The sequence below is a fragment of the Bicyclus anynana genome, chromosome 24, assembly GCF_947172395.1.
Source record: "Bicyclus anynana chromosome 24, ilBicAnyn1.1, whole genome shotgun sequence".
In the NCBI taxonomy this organism is placed as follows: domain Eukaryota; kingdom Metazoa; phylum Arthropoda; class Insecta; order Lepidoptera; family Nymphalidae; genus Bicyclus; species Bicyclus anynana.
In genome coordinates, this window is record NC_069106.1 from 2,849,019 (window position 1) to 2,862,235 (window position 13,217).

Below are 13,217 nucleotides of genomic sequence, written 5' to 3' on the forward strand. Positions count from 1 at the left end.
TGCAGGTATCTACTGGGATCAGCAAGATCTCGAAAGTGGTCTATGTTTGGGAACCTCTGTTGTAATACAATTATATCATTACTCTATGAATTAATAGAAACTGAATAATGTCTGGTGTAAACTAAGAAGATTTTGGTTCTTCATTCTTTTATTTATGAAAATAAAAAAATAGGCGACATTAAATTTAATTAGGTATTGCATGTAAGTTTCTATGTTTTATATGGGTATGGCATACGGTAGAAGGTAGAAGGTATAAGGAAGAATTGACTGATTGTTTACGTTTTTTATGCATAAGATTGAGATTTTATAGAAATTAATGGGTACTTTTTATGAACTGACAACACCGCGTCTAGTACCGTACGGAACCTACACGACGCACGGCCGCTTTTTAACGTTCGAATAGGCCAACAAAACTCGTTGAAAATGCATCCATCAAAATGGTAGAGTCGCTGCAAATGTTTTTATTCCTGTTCAAATCAAAATACAGACGAAAATTCTCCTGGTTCTCGCCTTTTCTGTGCTCAGTGCTCATAGTGTTATTGTTTTGTCATGACGTTCTATCTAAGTGTAGTGAGATTAGCTGTGTGAACGGTATTTGTAAAGACGATAGCTGCGAATGCTACGAGGGCTGGCAGGGCCCTCAGTGCCAGCACTGTGGCGGGAAAATAAAGTAAGTAAGAGGTATTTAACTCAGAAAAACTGGTCCACAGCCTAGGTTACTGACCTTAATGACAGACATGTCATGTCACTCTGGTAACTCGCGAAAACATTGATGCAGCATTATCCAATTAGTTTCTTTGGCTTCTTTTTGTCACCCAGAACGGTTGGCGAAGGTCGCCGGAGCATATAACTGTTAAAACATCTATGATATGTAGAGGCGAAGGTACATTTACCTCTCCAAAGTTATGTAGCACACAAAAGTGTTACAGAGTGTGCCTAAAGGTTAACCATCGTTCATAATTGGCTTAGAATACGCAGTTACGCTTGCAACTGGTCTATTATCAATCATAACTCCAGAATACATAATACTAGTGTCCACTTGAAACTTGAGTCATATAAAACTACTGTGATATCACCACATAGTAGAGCTAGGCAAATGTGAATTTTAATGTAATTACGTTCTGTTTATCCAGTGGTTAGCCTTCAGAACGTAAGGTACTAGGTTTGGGTCATAGGTCAGGCTATGAAATTCTAAACTTTCTTCTTCTGTTAGTACCATCTTCTAATAGAGAACCAATCAATTGTCATCAAGTTGGCCAAGTAAATGTTTTTAACAATTTTGCTTTAACTTAAGTATTGATTATAAAAGTCTTGGGGATCTTATTATAGAAGGAGTACACCTAACCCTACCAAAGATTATTTTACTCTCTGGAGACAATATATATATTTTTTTATTCTCTACAAGTTAGCCCTTGACTACAATCTCACCTGATGGTAAGTGACAATGCAATCTAAAATGTAAGCGGGCTAACTTGTTAGGAGTAGAATGAAATCCACAGTCCTTTCGCTTTCTACATAACGTCATACCCGAAAGCTAAATCGCTTGGCGGTACATCTTAAAAGAAAAGTCTCTTTGTCTTAAAAGACAATATGCAGATATAACTAAACTTGTTTTATTTTATTAGTTATATAATTATTTTGTGTTCTGTTCTTCCCTCCTCAGGGTCTGACAGAATACCAGCGTTGTGGGTACTGATGTACTCACAACAAATTTTAGCTGAGTCAGGTCCATTTTTTTGGCACAACATATTTTCTATAAATATATGTATTAGTTTTAAGTTATTATTACGATGTAAATGTATTAGTTTTAAGTTATTATGTGTTGTGTTAACAAATAAATGATTTCTATTCTATTCTATTCTATTCTAAACTGTATAATGCCTCTGTCTAGAAAGACGTGGGTTTAAATCACACATGTAATACAAATCACATGTGAGTCATTGATATAAAATTATAATGAATGCCAACTAAATAATAATGCTTTTCAATCAATAATTAATGAAGATCGACAGCATGTCCACAAAGTAATCCTGACTGAAATAATAATTAAAACTTATGCCAAAATAAGAAGATTTGTTGTTGTTATATTTGTGTTTCTTGGTGGATTATTATTTATAGAAGGGACGTCTGACAAGGCCAGATGGATGATCAGTCCTAACTACGGACCATTCCACCCAGTTCCCGTGGAACACTGGTTCCAGTTCTCGTTAGGTTAGTTCTTGGACTTCCATAGAAGACCTAACAGGCTGGGCCCAATCAATGTTTTTCTTAATTGGTTGATGTCTGGCTGCTGGGAGGTGTGGTGGTTAGTGTGGTAACTAGCCACGGCCAAAGCCGATGGCGATGGAACCCAGGACTTCTGTTTTGTAAGTTCACCGTGCGTACCACTGCACCACGGAGGCCATCAAACCTAGAGGCCAAGGCCGACCCTACACCAGATGGTTGCAAGTCCTGTGACCATCATTGACTGTGACACACGTTGGTTCAAAAGTTAACTTTGAAAAGCTGACATAGCATAGCATGCTATGTCTGACTGACATAGCTGAATAGACAGAATAACTTTTGCATTTATAATGGATGTATAATTAATTAAATGGTTATGACTTCAGATGATATTTGTAAATATAACTTTCACTGACCTTTTGACTTGTTGATTTCCTACAACATTACCTAACTATAAGCTGATCATATTATAGCATTTATTATGACTAAAATCGACGGTTAAAATTTAATCAATCAATCAATTTATTTATTTGCAGATTATAAGTATGTGGTAATAAATTAATTTAAAAGACAATTTCACCATTTAAAATTTACATCTTTACAATAATTTTATAAGGAAACATTTTATAATTATATTATAAAAAATAGTTTGTGTGTACATTTTAAATATGTAATATTCAATTATAATAGGAAAAGATTAATCATGTGAAAAAAAAAATGTATATTGTTTATGTACCTAATCTATATAAAAGAAAAAATGAAAATATGTATGAAAATAACAATAATATTAACTTAAATACTCATTTACACTGTAGAATGCCTGATGAGTTAGATATTTATATAAATTATTTTTAAAGCAATTTATATTCTTTTTTTTCCTAATTTCTTTTAATATGCACTTAGCCTGAGCTTGAAGAGGAAATAAGAATATTGATCATTTAAAAAGTTGTAAGACGTGACAGCCCAGGTGACGTAGGTTCAAATCCGGTCTGAGGCACCTTCAACTTTTAAGTTAGGTATGTGTATTTTATGAAATTAAATAAATGTCTTAAACTGTGAAGTAAAAACATCATGAGGAAACTTGCATACCTGAGAATTTTCCAAGATTTCGTCATGTGTGAAATCTGCCAATCCACATTGAGCCAGCATGCACTATTAGCCTAACCCCTCTCATTTTGAGAGGAGACTTGTGCTCAACTGTGAGCCAAATATGGGTTGTTAATGATGGTAATAATAAAGCTGTGGCTGTTATTTAAATTTTTTTAAAGAGGAACGAGTTGTTGTTAAAACAAAATGTAAAAAATTTGTATGTAAATTGAATATGTCATATCAGATCATTAAGAGTAGGCAGCTATCATGGGAACAGGAAATGTCACTTGATTTTCATTTATAAACTGGTTATTGATCTTCAGGGTCAATGGGCGTGTCTTTTATAGACTAGCTGACGTCGCGCGGTTTCACCCGCGTGGTTCCCGTACCCGTAGGAGTACGGGAATAATATATAGCCTATAGCCTTCCTTGATAAATGTGCTATCTAACACTGAAAGAATTTTCCAAATCGGACCAGTAGTTCCTGAGATTAGCGCATTCAAATAAACAAACTCTTTATAATAAACAATGAAAAGCTTTATAAGTTAGTATAGATATGTGTTTAAATGAATAAAAAGTGTGAGTTTACCAATCTGTCTAATTACTTAAAAGTTGTTAAAATTTCTTGGATAGTGTAATTTTTTTTCAAACTTGAACTTTAATAAGCCCTCAACGGTAAGAGCGGTTGGACTCATCACCGGGGGGTGGTGTTTCAATCTCACCCCCCAAGTTAGTCTGTTGTCATACGCACTCCTAGCACAGTCTTTCCTGATTAGTTGGAGGGGTATGGGAATATTGGTCATATTATAAAAAAATTTTGCAAATATTCTTTTTTTTTTTTTTAAATATATTACAAGGAGAACTGGATTGACATATTTCACCTTACTTAAGTTACAACTTGAATATGACAAAAATATCTCAGCATTCCATAGATCCACATTGCGATTGCTGGATCCAGTCTGTGGGAGAGAGAAAATCTCTGAGCACTGGGTGTGCAAAATTTTCAATTATGTATTTGACATATTTTATCTACCGGGTAATCACGGAGCGTCTAACACTTTTTATAAAACTGTATATACAGTGTAAACATAATAAAAATGCTAAGCTACTGTATCAATAATAATAATAATAATAATAATAAAAACATTTATTCAGCCAAAACAACATAACATAAATAAGAAAAAATACATGAGAATTAATACTAACTTAATACTAAGGCTTCGGCTGAATGGGACGCTGCCTCAGCTCTATGCTACAGCTAAGACGCTAACTGTAGCGCTGATTTTCAGGCATGACCCCAGGGTGAGCTCACGGACTGATCGGGAGAGCGTTGCGTCATTTATTGATTCCAAATTTAAAATAGATAAAATAATATACTACTATGTATCCACATATCTATAGTAAGTAAAAAACATAAGTACATACAGACGAACGTAGAACCTCCTCCTTTTTGCAAGTCAGTTAAAAATTAGATTGGAGCGAAGGACAAACATTAATATTATATGCAAAAAATAAATAAAAAATAAAATAAGATTACTAAACAACTACAATAAAGACAAAAAAAAAATAAAAAAAAAGAAAAACAACCGTCCATCATCATCAGATCTCTTTCGTTTTCGAAATTTTTTAAGTTCAGTTTGTCTGTGATTTTCTGGTATTCGAGGAGCCTCTAAGCTTGAGAGCCCCGGGCATTGCACCGCCTAGCAACTGGGTAGCTAGTAGCGACGCCATTGTCTATACCTATGTAGGTATATTGTAATTGTTAATTCTGGTTTGTTAACCCAATGTTGAAGTTCAAACAGAATTCCATACAAAAACAACAAAAGGCTGGGTCGTAATGTCCAAAATAAAATAATAGAAAGGTCATTCTGTACGATGACTGTAGAAAAAACCTCGCTTTTGTGTTGGGTAGGAAAAAGTATGTAATTGTATTGCTAAATATAGTATTTAACTATTGAATTAATTTATTCCAACGAGTCGTAATTTATTGATTTAGGAGAAAATTTTAATTTACTAAAGCCCTTTTGATAAGTGAAAGTCTCTAAAATAAAAGGTAAGTATATCTATGTGGGAAAACGAATACATAGTAATGTTATGAAGATAAAGAATAAAGATAAGAATAAGAAGATAAATAAGAAAGAATGTATTGTTGGTTTGCATTGTACAGTCTCTGAAACTACTGGGAGCCATATTTTGGCATCGTATTCCCTCGGGAATGGGCATTACGCACATACTACGCAGGTAAAAACGCGGACTTGTGTGCTGTTACTTTTAAGTTGCGAACGCCTATGCAGGTTGATGACTCAGACAGGCGTGATCCCCGCCACTGACATAGATCTTAAATAAATAAAGAGAAAAATCAAATAAAGTAGACGCTTTATGTGTAATTTAAATGTAGACACTTTTCTGACTATACACACATTATCTTACAATACAATATTGCTATATTTCAGGTGACCATTTAAAAAAAAATTGCATTATAGTTTGTAAATTGTAAACTTTTTGTCCGCAGGTTGACGTCACCCACGGGCATTATAACGGACGGGCCGGGGAACTACAGCGTGAGCACGCAATGCTCGTGGCTGATCGCGCCGCCGTGGCTCGGGCCGCACGCGCCGGCGCTGCGTGTGCGCCTCGAGAGCTTCGCCACCGAGTGCGGCTGGGACCACCTGTACGTGTACGACGGTGACAGCGTGCGCGCCGAGCGCCTGCTGGCGGTGTTCAGGTGCGTACACGTGATCACCGACGGGCCGGGCGACTACAGCGTGAGCACGCAATGCTCGTGGCTGATCGCGCCGCCGTGGCTCGGGCCGCACGCGCCGGCGCTGCGTGTGCGCCTCGAGAGCTTCGCCACCGAGTGCGGCTGGGACCACCTGTACGTGTACGACGGTGACAGCGTGCGCGCCGAGCGCCTGCTGGCGGTGTTCAGGTGCGTACACGTGATCACCGACGGGCCGGGCGACTACAGCGTGAGGGCGTGTACAGCGTACGCAATGCTCGTGGCTGATAGCGCCGACGCTGCGTGACCGAGTGAGGCTGGGAATTAAATTAAATCGCACAATACTTTGACATACATATTGATGAAGGCGAATAATTTTTCAGCGGCGTGTTGGACACGGCGGAGGCGGGCTGGACGCGGCAGGTGGTGGCGCGTTCAGGAAGCGCGTTGTTGCATTTCTTCTCCGATGACGCGTACGCCATGGAGGGGTTCAACCTCACGTACGCGGCATACTCTTGCCCTTCTGACGACCACCGCACCAACTGCTCCGGTGAGTGCTTCTGATACAATACAAAAAAAAAAAAATTGAGTTGACGCTTCCTGTAGTGAAAACCTCCTGGCGTGGCACTTACAAGGAGGTCCTTGGTGCGATCCCCGGCTGGATTGAGGTTTTTTTAATTGGTCCAGGTCTGGCTGGTTTTCACCCTACCGGCAAAGACGTACCGCCAAGCGATTTAGCGTTCCGATATGATACCGTGTAGAAACCGAAAGGGGTGTGGATTTTCATCCTCCTCCTAACAAGTTAGCCAGCTTCCATCTTAGACTGCATCATCACTTAACATCAGGTGAGATTGTAGTCAAGGGCTAACTTGTAAAGAATAAAAAAAAGAAAAAAAAAAGGTTTTCTTAAATGGTCCAGGGCGGTTTTGGCTGTGGCTAGTTACCACCCTACCGACACAAAGATGTACTAACAAGTTAGCCCTCTTCCATCTTAGATTGCATCATCACTTACCATCAGGTGAGATTGTAGTCAAGGGCTAACTTGTAAAGAATTAAAAAAAAGGCACGTTGGGCTCTTTTATCTTGATAAAAGCGCAAGTACATACACTTGAGTAACATATGCTCTTTAGTATAAAACTTTTTCTCTTTCTCCTATAAAAATGGTTGAAGTGACATTCAATTCGGAATTGCATGTAGATAGTGTTTTTCAAAATTGAAGGCCCGCTTGCAAAAATTGCAAAAGTTATAAACAAATAACTATAAATAAATAAAATGAGGCAAAGGGGGGGGGGGTCTATTTTCTTGAATAACTTGGAAACTATTTATTTCAATATTACAAAAAATATATATTTGAGATCCTCTTTACAAGCTCTTTCATTTGAAGAAATTAAAAAACCCTGACAGCATAAAATATAAAAACTAAAAAAAAAACAAGTCCAAAAGTAAATAGTATACAAAAAATAAGAAAACAATTGGACCTATTAGATAATGTACCTGTAATACAGCCTTTCTTGATAAGTACTGTTTACCAACCAAGAAATTAGAAATGAAGGTAGAAGAAGTAGTTCCTGAGATTAACGCGTTCAATAAAACAAACAAACAAACTCTTCAGTTTTATAATATTAGTATAGATAAAGAATATTACATAGATACATACTTACATGTACATACATACACAAGATACGCGTCAAAAACAACCCTTCTTGCAGTCGGGTAAAAATCAAATATCTCATCATATTTAGTAACCAGCGTAATAAAAATATAAATTTTGGTATAAATATACCTACCTACATATTCGTACACTACCATTCAGTAATGAGTCGGCCCGATTCGATGGGGATCAGCTTATAAGGCTTCGACGGCTTAAGTCCAGACGTCCCACCCTTTCGATAACATAATCCAAGATGCCTACTTTTCAAAGAAACCTGCTTAGTCGATACTGTAATATAGAGTTACCTTCCTTAGCGTTTGTTCCTACGCCTTTTCTATTTTCCCGGGTTTTCTTGGTATAAAATAAGTTTTACTAGCTGCGATTTCGTTTAATTTAAGACCTTTACTAGGCGCAATATCCTAAAAACTATATATCCGTTTTTGGGATATATGTGTAATTTATGCGATATTGAGAAACGTCAAAACAAACTATAGGATACATACGTGGCATACGTGTATAGTACAAGTTGATTCATTTGATGTCATGTTACAAAACAAATACCATACAAAATTACCAATTTATTTAAAACTAGCGGACGCCCGCGACTTCGTCCGCGTGGAATTCAAAATCCCGCAGAAACCATGGATTTTTTCCGAGATGAAAAGTAGAAAAGTAGCCTATGTGTTAATCCAGAGTAAAATCTATTTCCATTTCAAATTTCAGCCAAATCGCTTCAGTAGAAGTAAGGTCGAAGAAAGGGTTTTTTTTTCATTCTTTACAAGTTAGCCCTTGACCACAGTCTCACCTGATGGTAAGTAATGATGCAATCTTGGATGGAAGCTAACTTTTTAGGAGTAGGTTGAAAATCCACATCCCTTTTCGGTTTCTACACGACATCGTACCGGAACGCGAAATCGCTTGGCGGTACGTCTTTCTCGGTAGGGTGGTAACTAGCCACGGCCGAAGCCTCCCACCAGCCAGACCTGGACCAATCAAGAAAATCTCAATCGACCCAGCCGGGGATCGAACCCAGGACCTTCGATTTGTAAATCCATTGCGCATACCACTGCGTCACGGAGGCCAATAAATAGGCGTTTAAAAAAACGTGGTGTGCACAGGCACATGAATTCAAGATTTTAAAAATACCTAGAGCTAGAGAGCCGCTTGCTTGCATTGATTTTAAGTCATTCTGTATGTCATGAATTCTATATACATTCATAGTAACCTTGACTGCTACGAATAAATGATTATAAAAACATTTTTTGTATGCTTGTAAAAGCAAGTCCACATTTTTTTTTTCTAGAAATTCTAACTAATATTACCTTCAATGCGAATCTGAGTTTGCCTAAACCACTAAATCGATTTAAAAATTATTTTACCAATGGAAACCTACATTAGCAGCGAGTAACATAGGCTGTTTTTTTATCCCTGATGATGAAAATTGAGCCGGCTAGTCTGTACTAATATTATAAAGAGACACTCACAAATGACGTGACTGTTTATAGGTAAAAGAATTTTCAAAATCGGTTTAGTAGATCCAGAGATTACCCCAAAAACACCGATTTTGAAAATTATTTTACCTATAGACAGCCACGTCATTTGTGAGTGTCATGGGCTATATTTTTCATCCTCGTATTCTCACGGGAACGGGAACTATGCGGGTGAAAATAAAATCATATCGTATTATAATAAATGCGAATGGAAAAAAAGAATGTCATCATTATCAACCCATATTCGGCTCACTGCTGAGCTCGAGTCTCCTTTCAGAATGAGAGGGGTTAGGCCAATAGTCCACCATGCTGACCCAATGCGGATTGGCAGACTTCACACACGCAGAGAATTAAGAAAATTCTCTGGTATGTAGGTTCCCTCACGATGTTTTCCTTCACCGTTTGAGACACGTGATATTTATTTTTTTAAAATGCACACAACTGAAAAGTTGGAGGTGCATGCCCGGACCGGATTCGAACCTACACCTTCCAGAATCGGAGGTAGAGGTCATATCCGCTAGGCTATCACGGCTCTCACCGCTAGCTCATAGCTCAGCATATACCGTGCACTATATACAAGCAATGTGTAGATGTATGTATGTATGTCTGTTTCAGATCACGGCGAATGTGAAGAAGGCACTTGTAGGTGTGAGCATGGCTGGGTCGGCGTGGCCTGCGACCAGCCTTTATGTCCAGGTATGTATGTACTATAACCTTGTAGCCCTGTAGCCTTGTTGTCGCTTCTGTATTACTCGTAACTGCCTCGATGGACCACTGTTTTGGCCATGTGACTACGGATCACGAAGTCCTGGATTCGAATCGTAGGTCTGATCATGGAATACCAAGGTACTGCAACAAGGTAAGCTTTTCTTTCTTTTATGAAATTTTCAGTAAAAATTTTCAAAGGTTGGTGGTGTTACACCCCCGTGCCCCTCAGAGCACGTTAAGCCGTCGGCCACGACCATTATCATTAACATCTGATCATCATTATTAACGACCGATATTCGGCTCTCTGTTGAGCATGTGTGACTCAGAATGGAAGGGGTTAAAGGCTAATAGTCCGTTGGCCCAATGCGGATTGGAAGTTCTTAAAATGCACACAACTGAATAGTTGGAGTTACATGACCCAGACCACATTTGAACCTACCTACGTCAAGGGAATCTCTACGACTCGCTTGATGTCGTCAGTCCACCTGGTGGGGGGTCGACAGTGGTGAACAATTTAACATTTTCGCCCAATTTGGAACATCGTGGTTTATCTATGCTCCATATCCACTCTTCTTTAAGAAATATTAAAATAAGTTGATTAATAACTATAGGTAGTACAGCCCTTCTTGATGAATACTGTTTACCAACAAACAAATTAAAAATGAGGGTATAAACCACTAGTCATTTCACACCTAAAAATAATTAGAATTAACTTGTTCTTAAATTAATTAAAACAAATTTGATTAATAAGCTTAGGATAATTAGATATGGTTAAAATATTATTTATATTTATATCATTTTATATACAAGCATTACATAATTTAAAGTAAATAAGTTACGAAATGACATGCATTGTCTACCTTCATTTCTAATTTCTTTGTTGGTAACAGTACTCATCCAGAAAGGCTGTATAATTAATGAATTACCGAATTACAATATAGCGAAGCTTCTTTGTTCAGGCAACTGCAACGGCGCGGGTGTATGCCTGGACTCTGGCTGCGAGTGCTCCGCTTCACGGAGTGGTCCCGACTGTACGCGGGACGCGAGCGCCGCGGGGTGGGGGTGGGCGTGGCGCGAGGAGGGGGAAGGGCCCCCCACCCGCCCCGCGCGCCCCCCGCCCGCCGCCGCCGCCCACAGCCTGCTCAACTACGGCGAGGACCTGCTGCGCGTGGGCGGGGAGACGTTCTCCGACAGCGCCGTACTGTACAGGTGCGTGCTCTCTACACTGTGGTACACTGAAGTGACGCGGGTGGGGCGAGGGCTCCCCGCACAGCCTGCTCGACTACGGCGAGGACCTGCTGCGCGTGGGCGGGGAGACGTTCTCCGACAGCGCCGTACTGTACAGGTGCGTGCTCTCTACACTGTGGTACACTGAAGTGACGCGGGTGGGGCGAGGGCTCCCCGCACAGCCTGCTCAACTACGGCGAGGACCTGCTGCGCGTGGGCGGGGAGACGTTCTCCGACAGCGCCGTACTGTACAGGTGCGTGCTCTCTACACTGTGGTACAATGAAGTGACGCGGGTAGCGCAGAATGGTGCGAGGGCCCCCAGTACCAGAGCATTTTTTTTTTGTTTACATATTGTTTTTCCCTATATGAAACTAAATCGAACAGCCACTCGTCTTCTAGTGCGTCGAGACTTAGTATACGACGAACCGCATCGCACTCTGTACCGTTTTCTCCGTTTGCACGGCTGGGGATCAAGAGCTCCACCTATAGCCGCCTACGCTCAGACTCACAGTGCCCTAAACTGGTTGAGGGTGACCTTAACGCTAAATTGACACACCTGACAACCGTTAGGCCGCAAGGCCAAACCCCCCCTTTCCAACCCTGAAAGGGGTTGGAGAGCATACGGGGGAAGTAAGTTCCCCCACGACGTACCCGGGCAAGGAGACGAATGCTTCGAGGCACGTACCCCCCACGATCTACGGGAGGAGAATACCCACACATTATGTCCTTGCCTCCATTTGGCTCCCTAGGGAGCCGAGACATCCCATCCAACTTTAACAAGACAACAACAAGAAATTCAGCGTGTTACACATTTAGAAGGGCTGCTTATTCTGTTTGCTGCCACTATATAAATACTCATACTATCTGTCTGTTAGGTACAAGACAGCACAACACGAGTGGTTCCCGTTGGAGGCGCGCGGGGCGGCGCCAGCGGCTCGCTTCGCGCACGCAGCCGTTTTGTACGGCAACGAGCTCATCATGTACGGCGGCGTGGTGGCGTCCGACGAGCCTGACAGGGGGTGAGATATCTTTGTTATCATAGGTGACACTAGCCTTGGGGGTAGCTGTCCCCTTGGCGGGGGGTAAGTACCCCCTGTGTGTGACGTCTATAGAGGAGCAGTTGCCCCTTTAGAGGCGTCTCTAAAGGGGTAACTGCTCCTCTCGTCCCCTCTTCCCACTGGATGCGTCAAAGTACGGAATCGAGCTGATCATGTAAGATGGCTTGGTGGTGTCCGACGAGCCCGATAAGGTGTATGATATCTTCGTACCGGCGCTGATAGACTATAGCGGAATGGGGAGGGGGATTTAGCTTCATTTAATTTTAGCTATAAAGGGCAACTGCCTCTTGTCGCTTTGCGCTGTGTTGTACGACAAACCCGACCGGGGGAGAGACATCGTTATCAAAGGTGTTGCTATTGAAGGGGCTGGTATTGTGGAGGATAGATTTAAGTTTTGCTTTCGGCTTCATTTTTACCTATGGGGGCATTTGCCCCTCACCTCCCCCTTTCCCCCTTAACTGAGCGTTGCTTGTTTTTATTATCAGCCCATTTCTAAAAGCTACCACCATGTAGTAGCAGTTATTCGTTTTCGTTTTACACCACTGACGTTGTTCTCAGAGGCGGTCTGGCGGGGCTGGAGGGGCGCGCGGGGGAGGTGACGAACGAGGTGTGGCGGGCGCGCATCGACGGCTCGGTGGCGGAGTGGCGGAACGTGACGCCGACCACGTGCTCGTCGCACCGGCCCGCGCCCATGAAACACTGCGGTGAGTGACACAGTGTGGCGGGGCTGGAGGGGCGCGCGGGGGAGGTGACGAACGAGGTGTGGCGGGCGCGCATCGACGGCTCGGTGGCGGAGTGGCGGAACGTGACGCCGACCACGTGCTCGTCGCACCGGCCCGCGCCCATGAAACACTGCGGTGAGTGACACAGTGTGGCGGGGCTGGAGGGGCGCGCGGGGGAGGTGACGAACGAGGTGTGGCGGGCGCGCATCGACGGCTCGGTGGCGGAGTGGCGGAACGTGACGCCGACCACGTGCTCGTCGCACCGGCCCGCGCCCATGAAACACTGCGGTGAGTGACACATTGTGGTGGGGCTGGCTCTCCCCCTCACC

The 13,217-nt window shown here is 41.7% G+C and overlaps 1 protein-coding gene across 1 annotated transcript in view; it reads left to right on the forward strand.

The window, feature by feature from the left end:
- Nucleotides 1-330: 330 nt before the first annotated feature.
- The window catches only part of LOC112046236 (attractin), a 53,257-nt gene continuing 40,370 nt past the window's right edge, over nucleotides 331-13,217 (forward strand). The window contains exons 1-7 of the mRNA XM_052889136.1: nucleotides 331-670; nucleotides 5,825-6,241; nucleotides 6,415-6,581; nucleotides 9,788-9,868; nucleotides 10,840-11,089; nucleotides 11,984-12,127; nucleotides 12,725-12,870. Coding sequence (XP_052745096.1) covers nucleotides 438-670; nucleotides 5,825-6,241; nucleotides 6,415-6,581; nucleotides 9,788-9,868; nucleotides 10,840-11,089; nucleotides 11,984-12,127; nucleotides 12,725-12,870 — 1,438 coding nt within the window. The 5' untranslated portion in view covers nucleotides 331-437. The remainder of the gene's footprint in view (nucleotides 671-5,824; nucleotides 6,242-6,414; nucleotides 6,582-9,787; nucleotides 9,869-10,839; nucleotides 11,090-11,983; nucleotides 12,128-12,724; nucleotides 12,871-13,217) is intronic.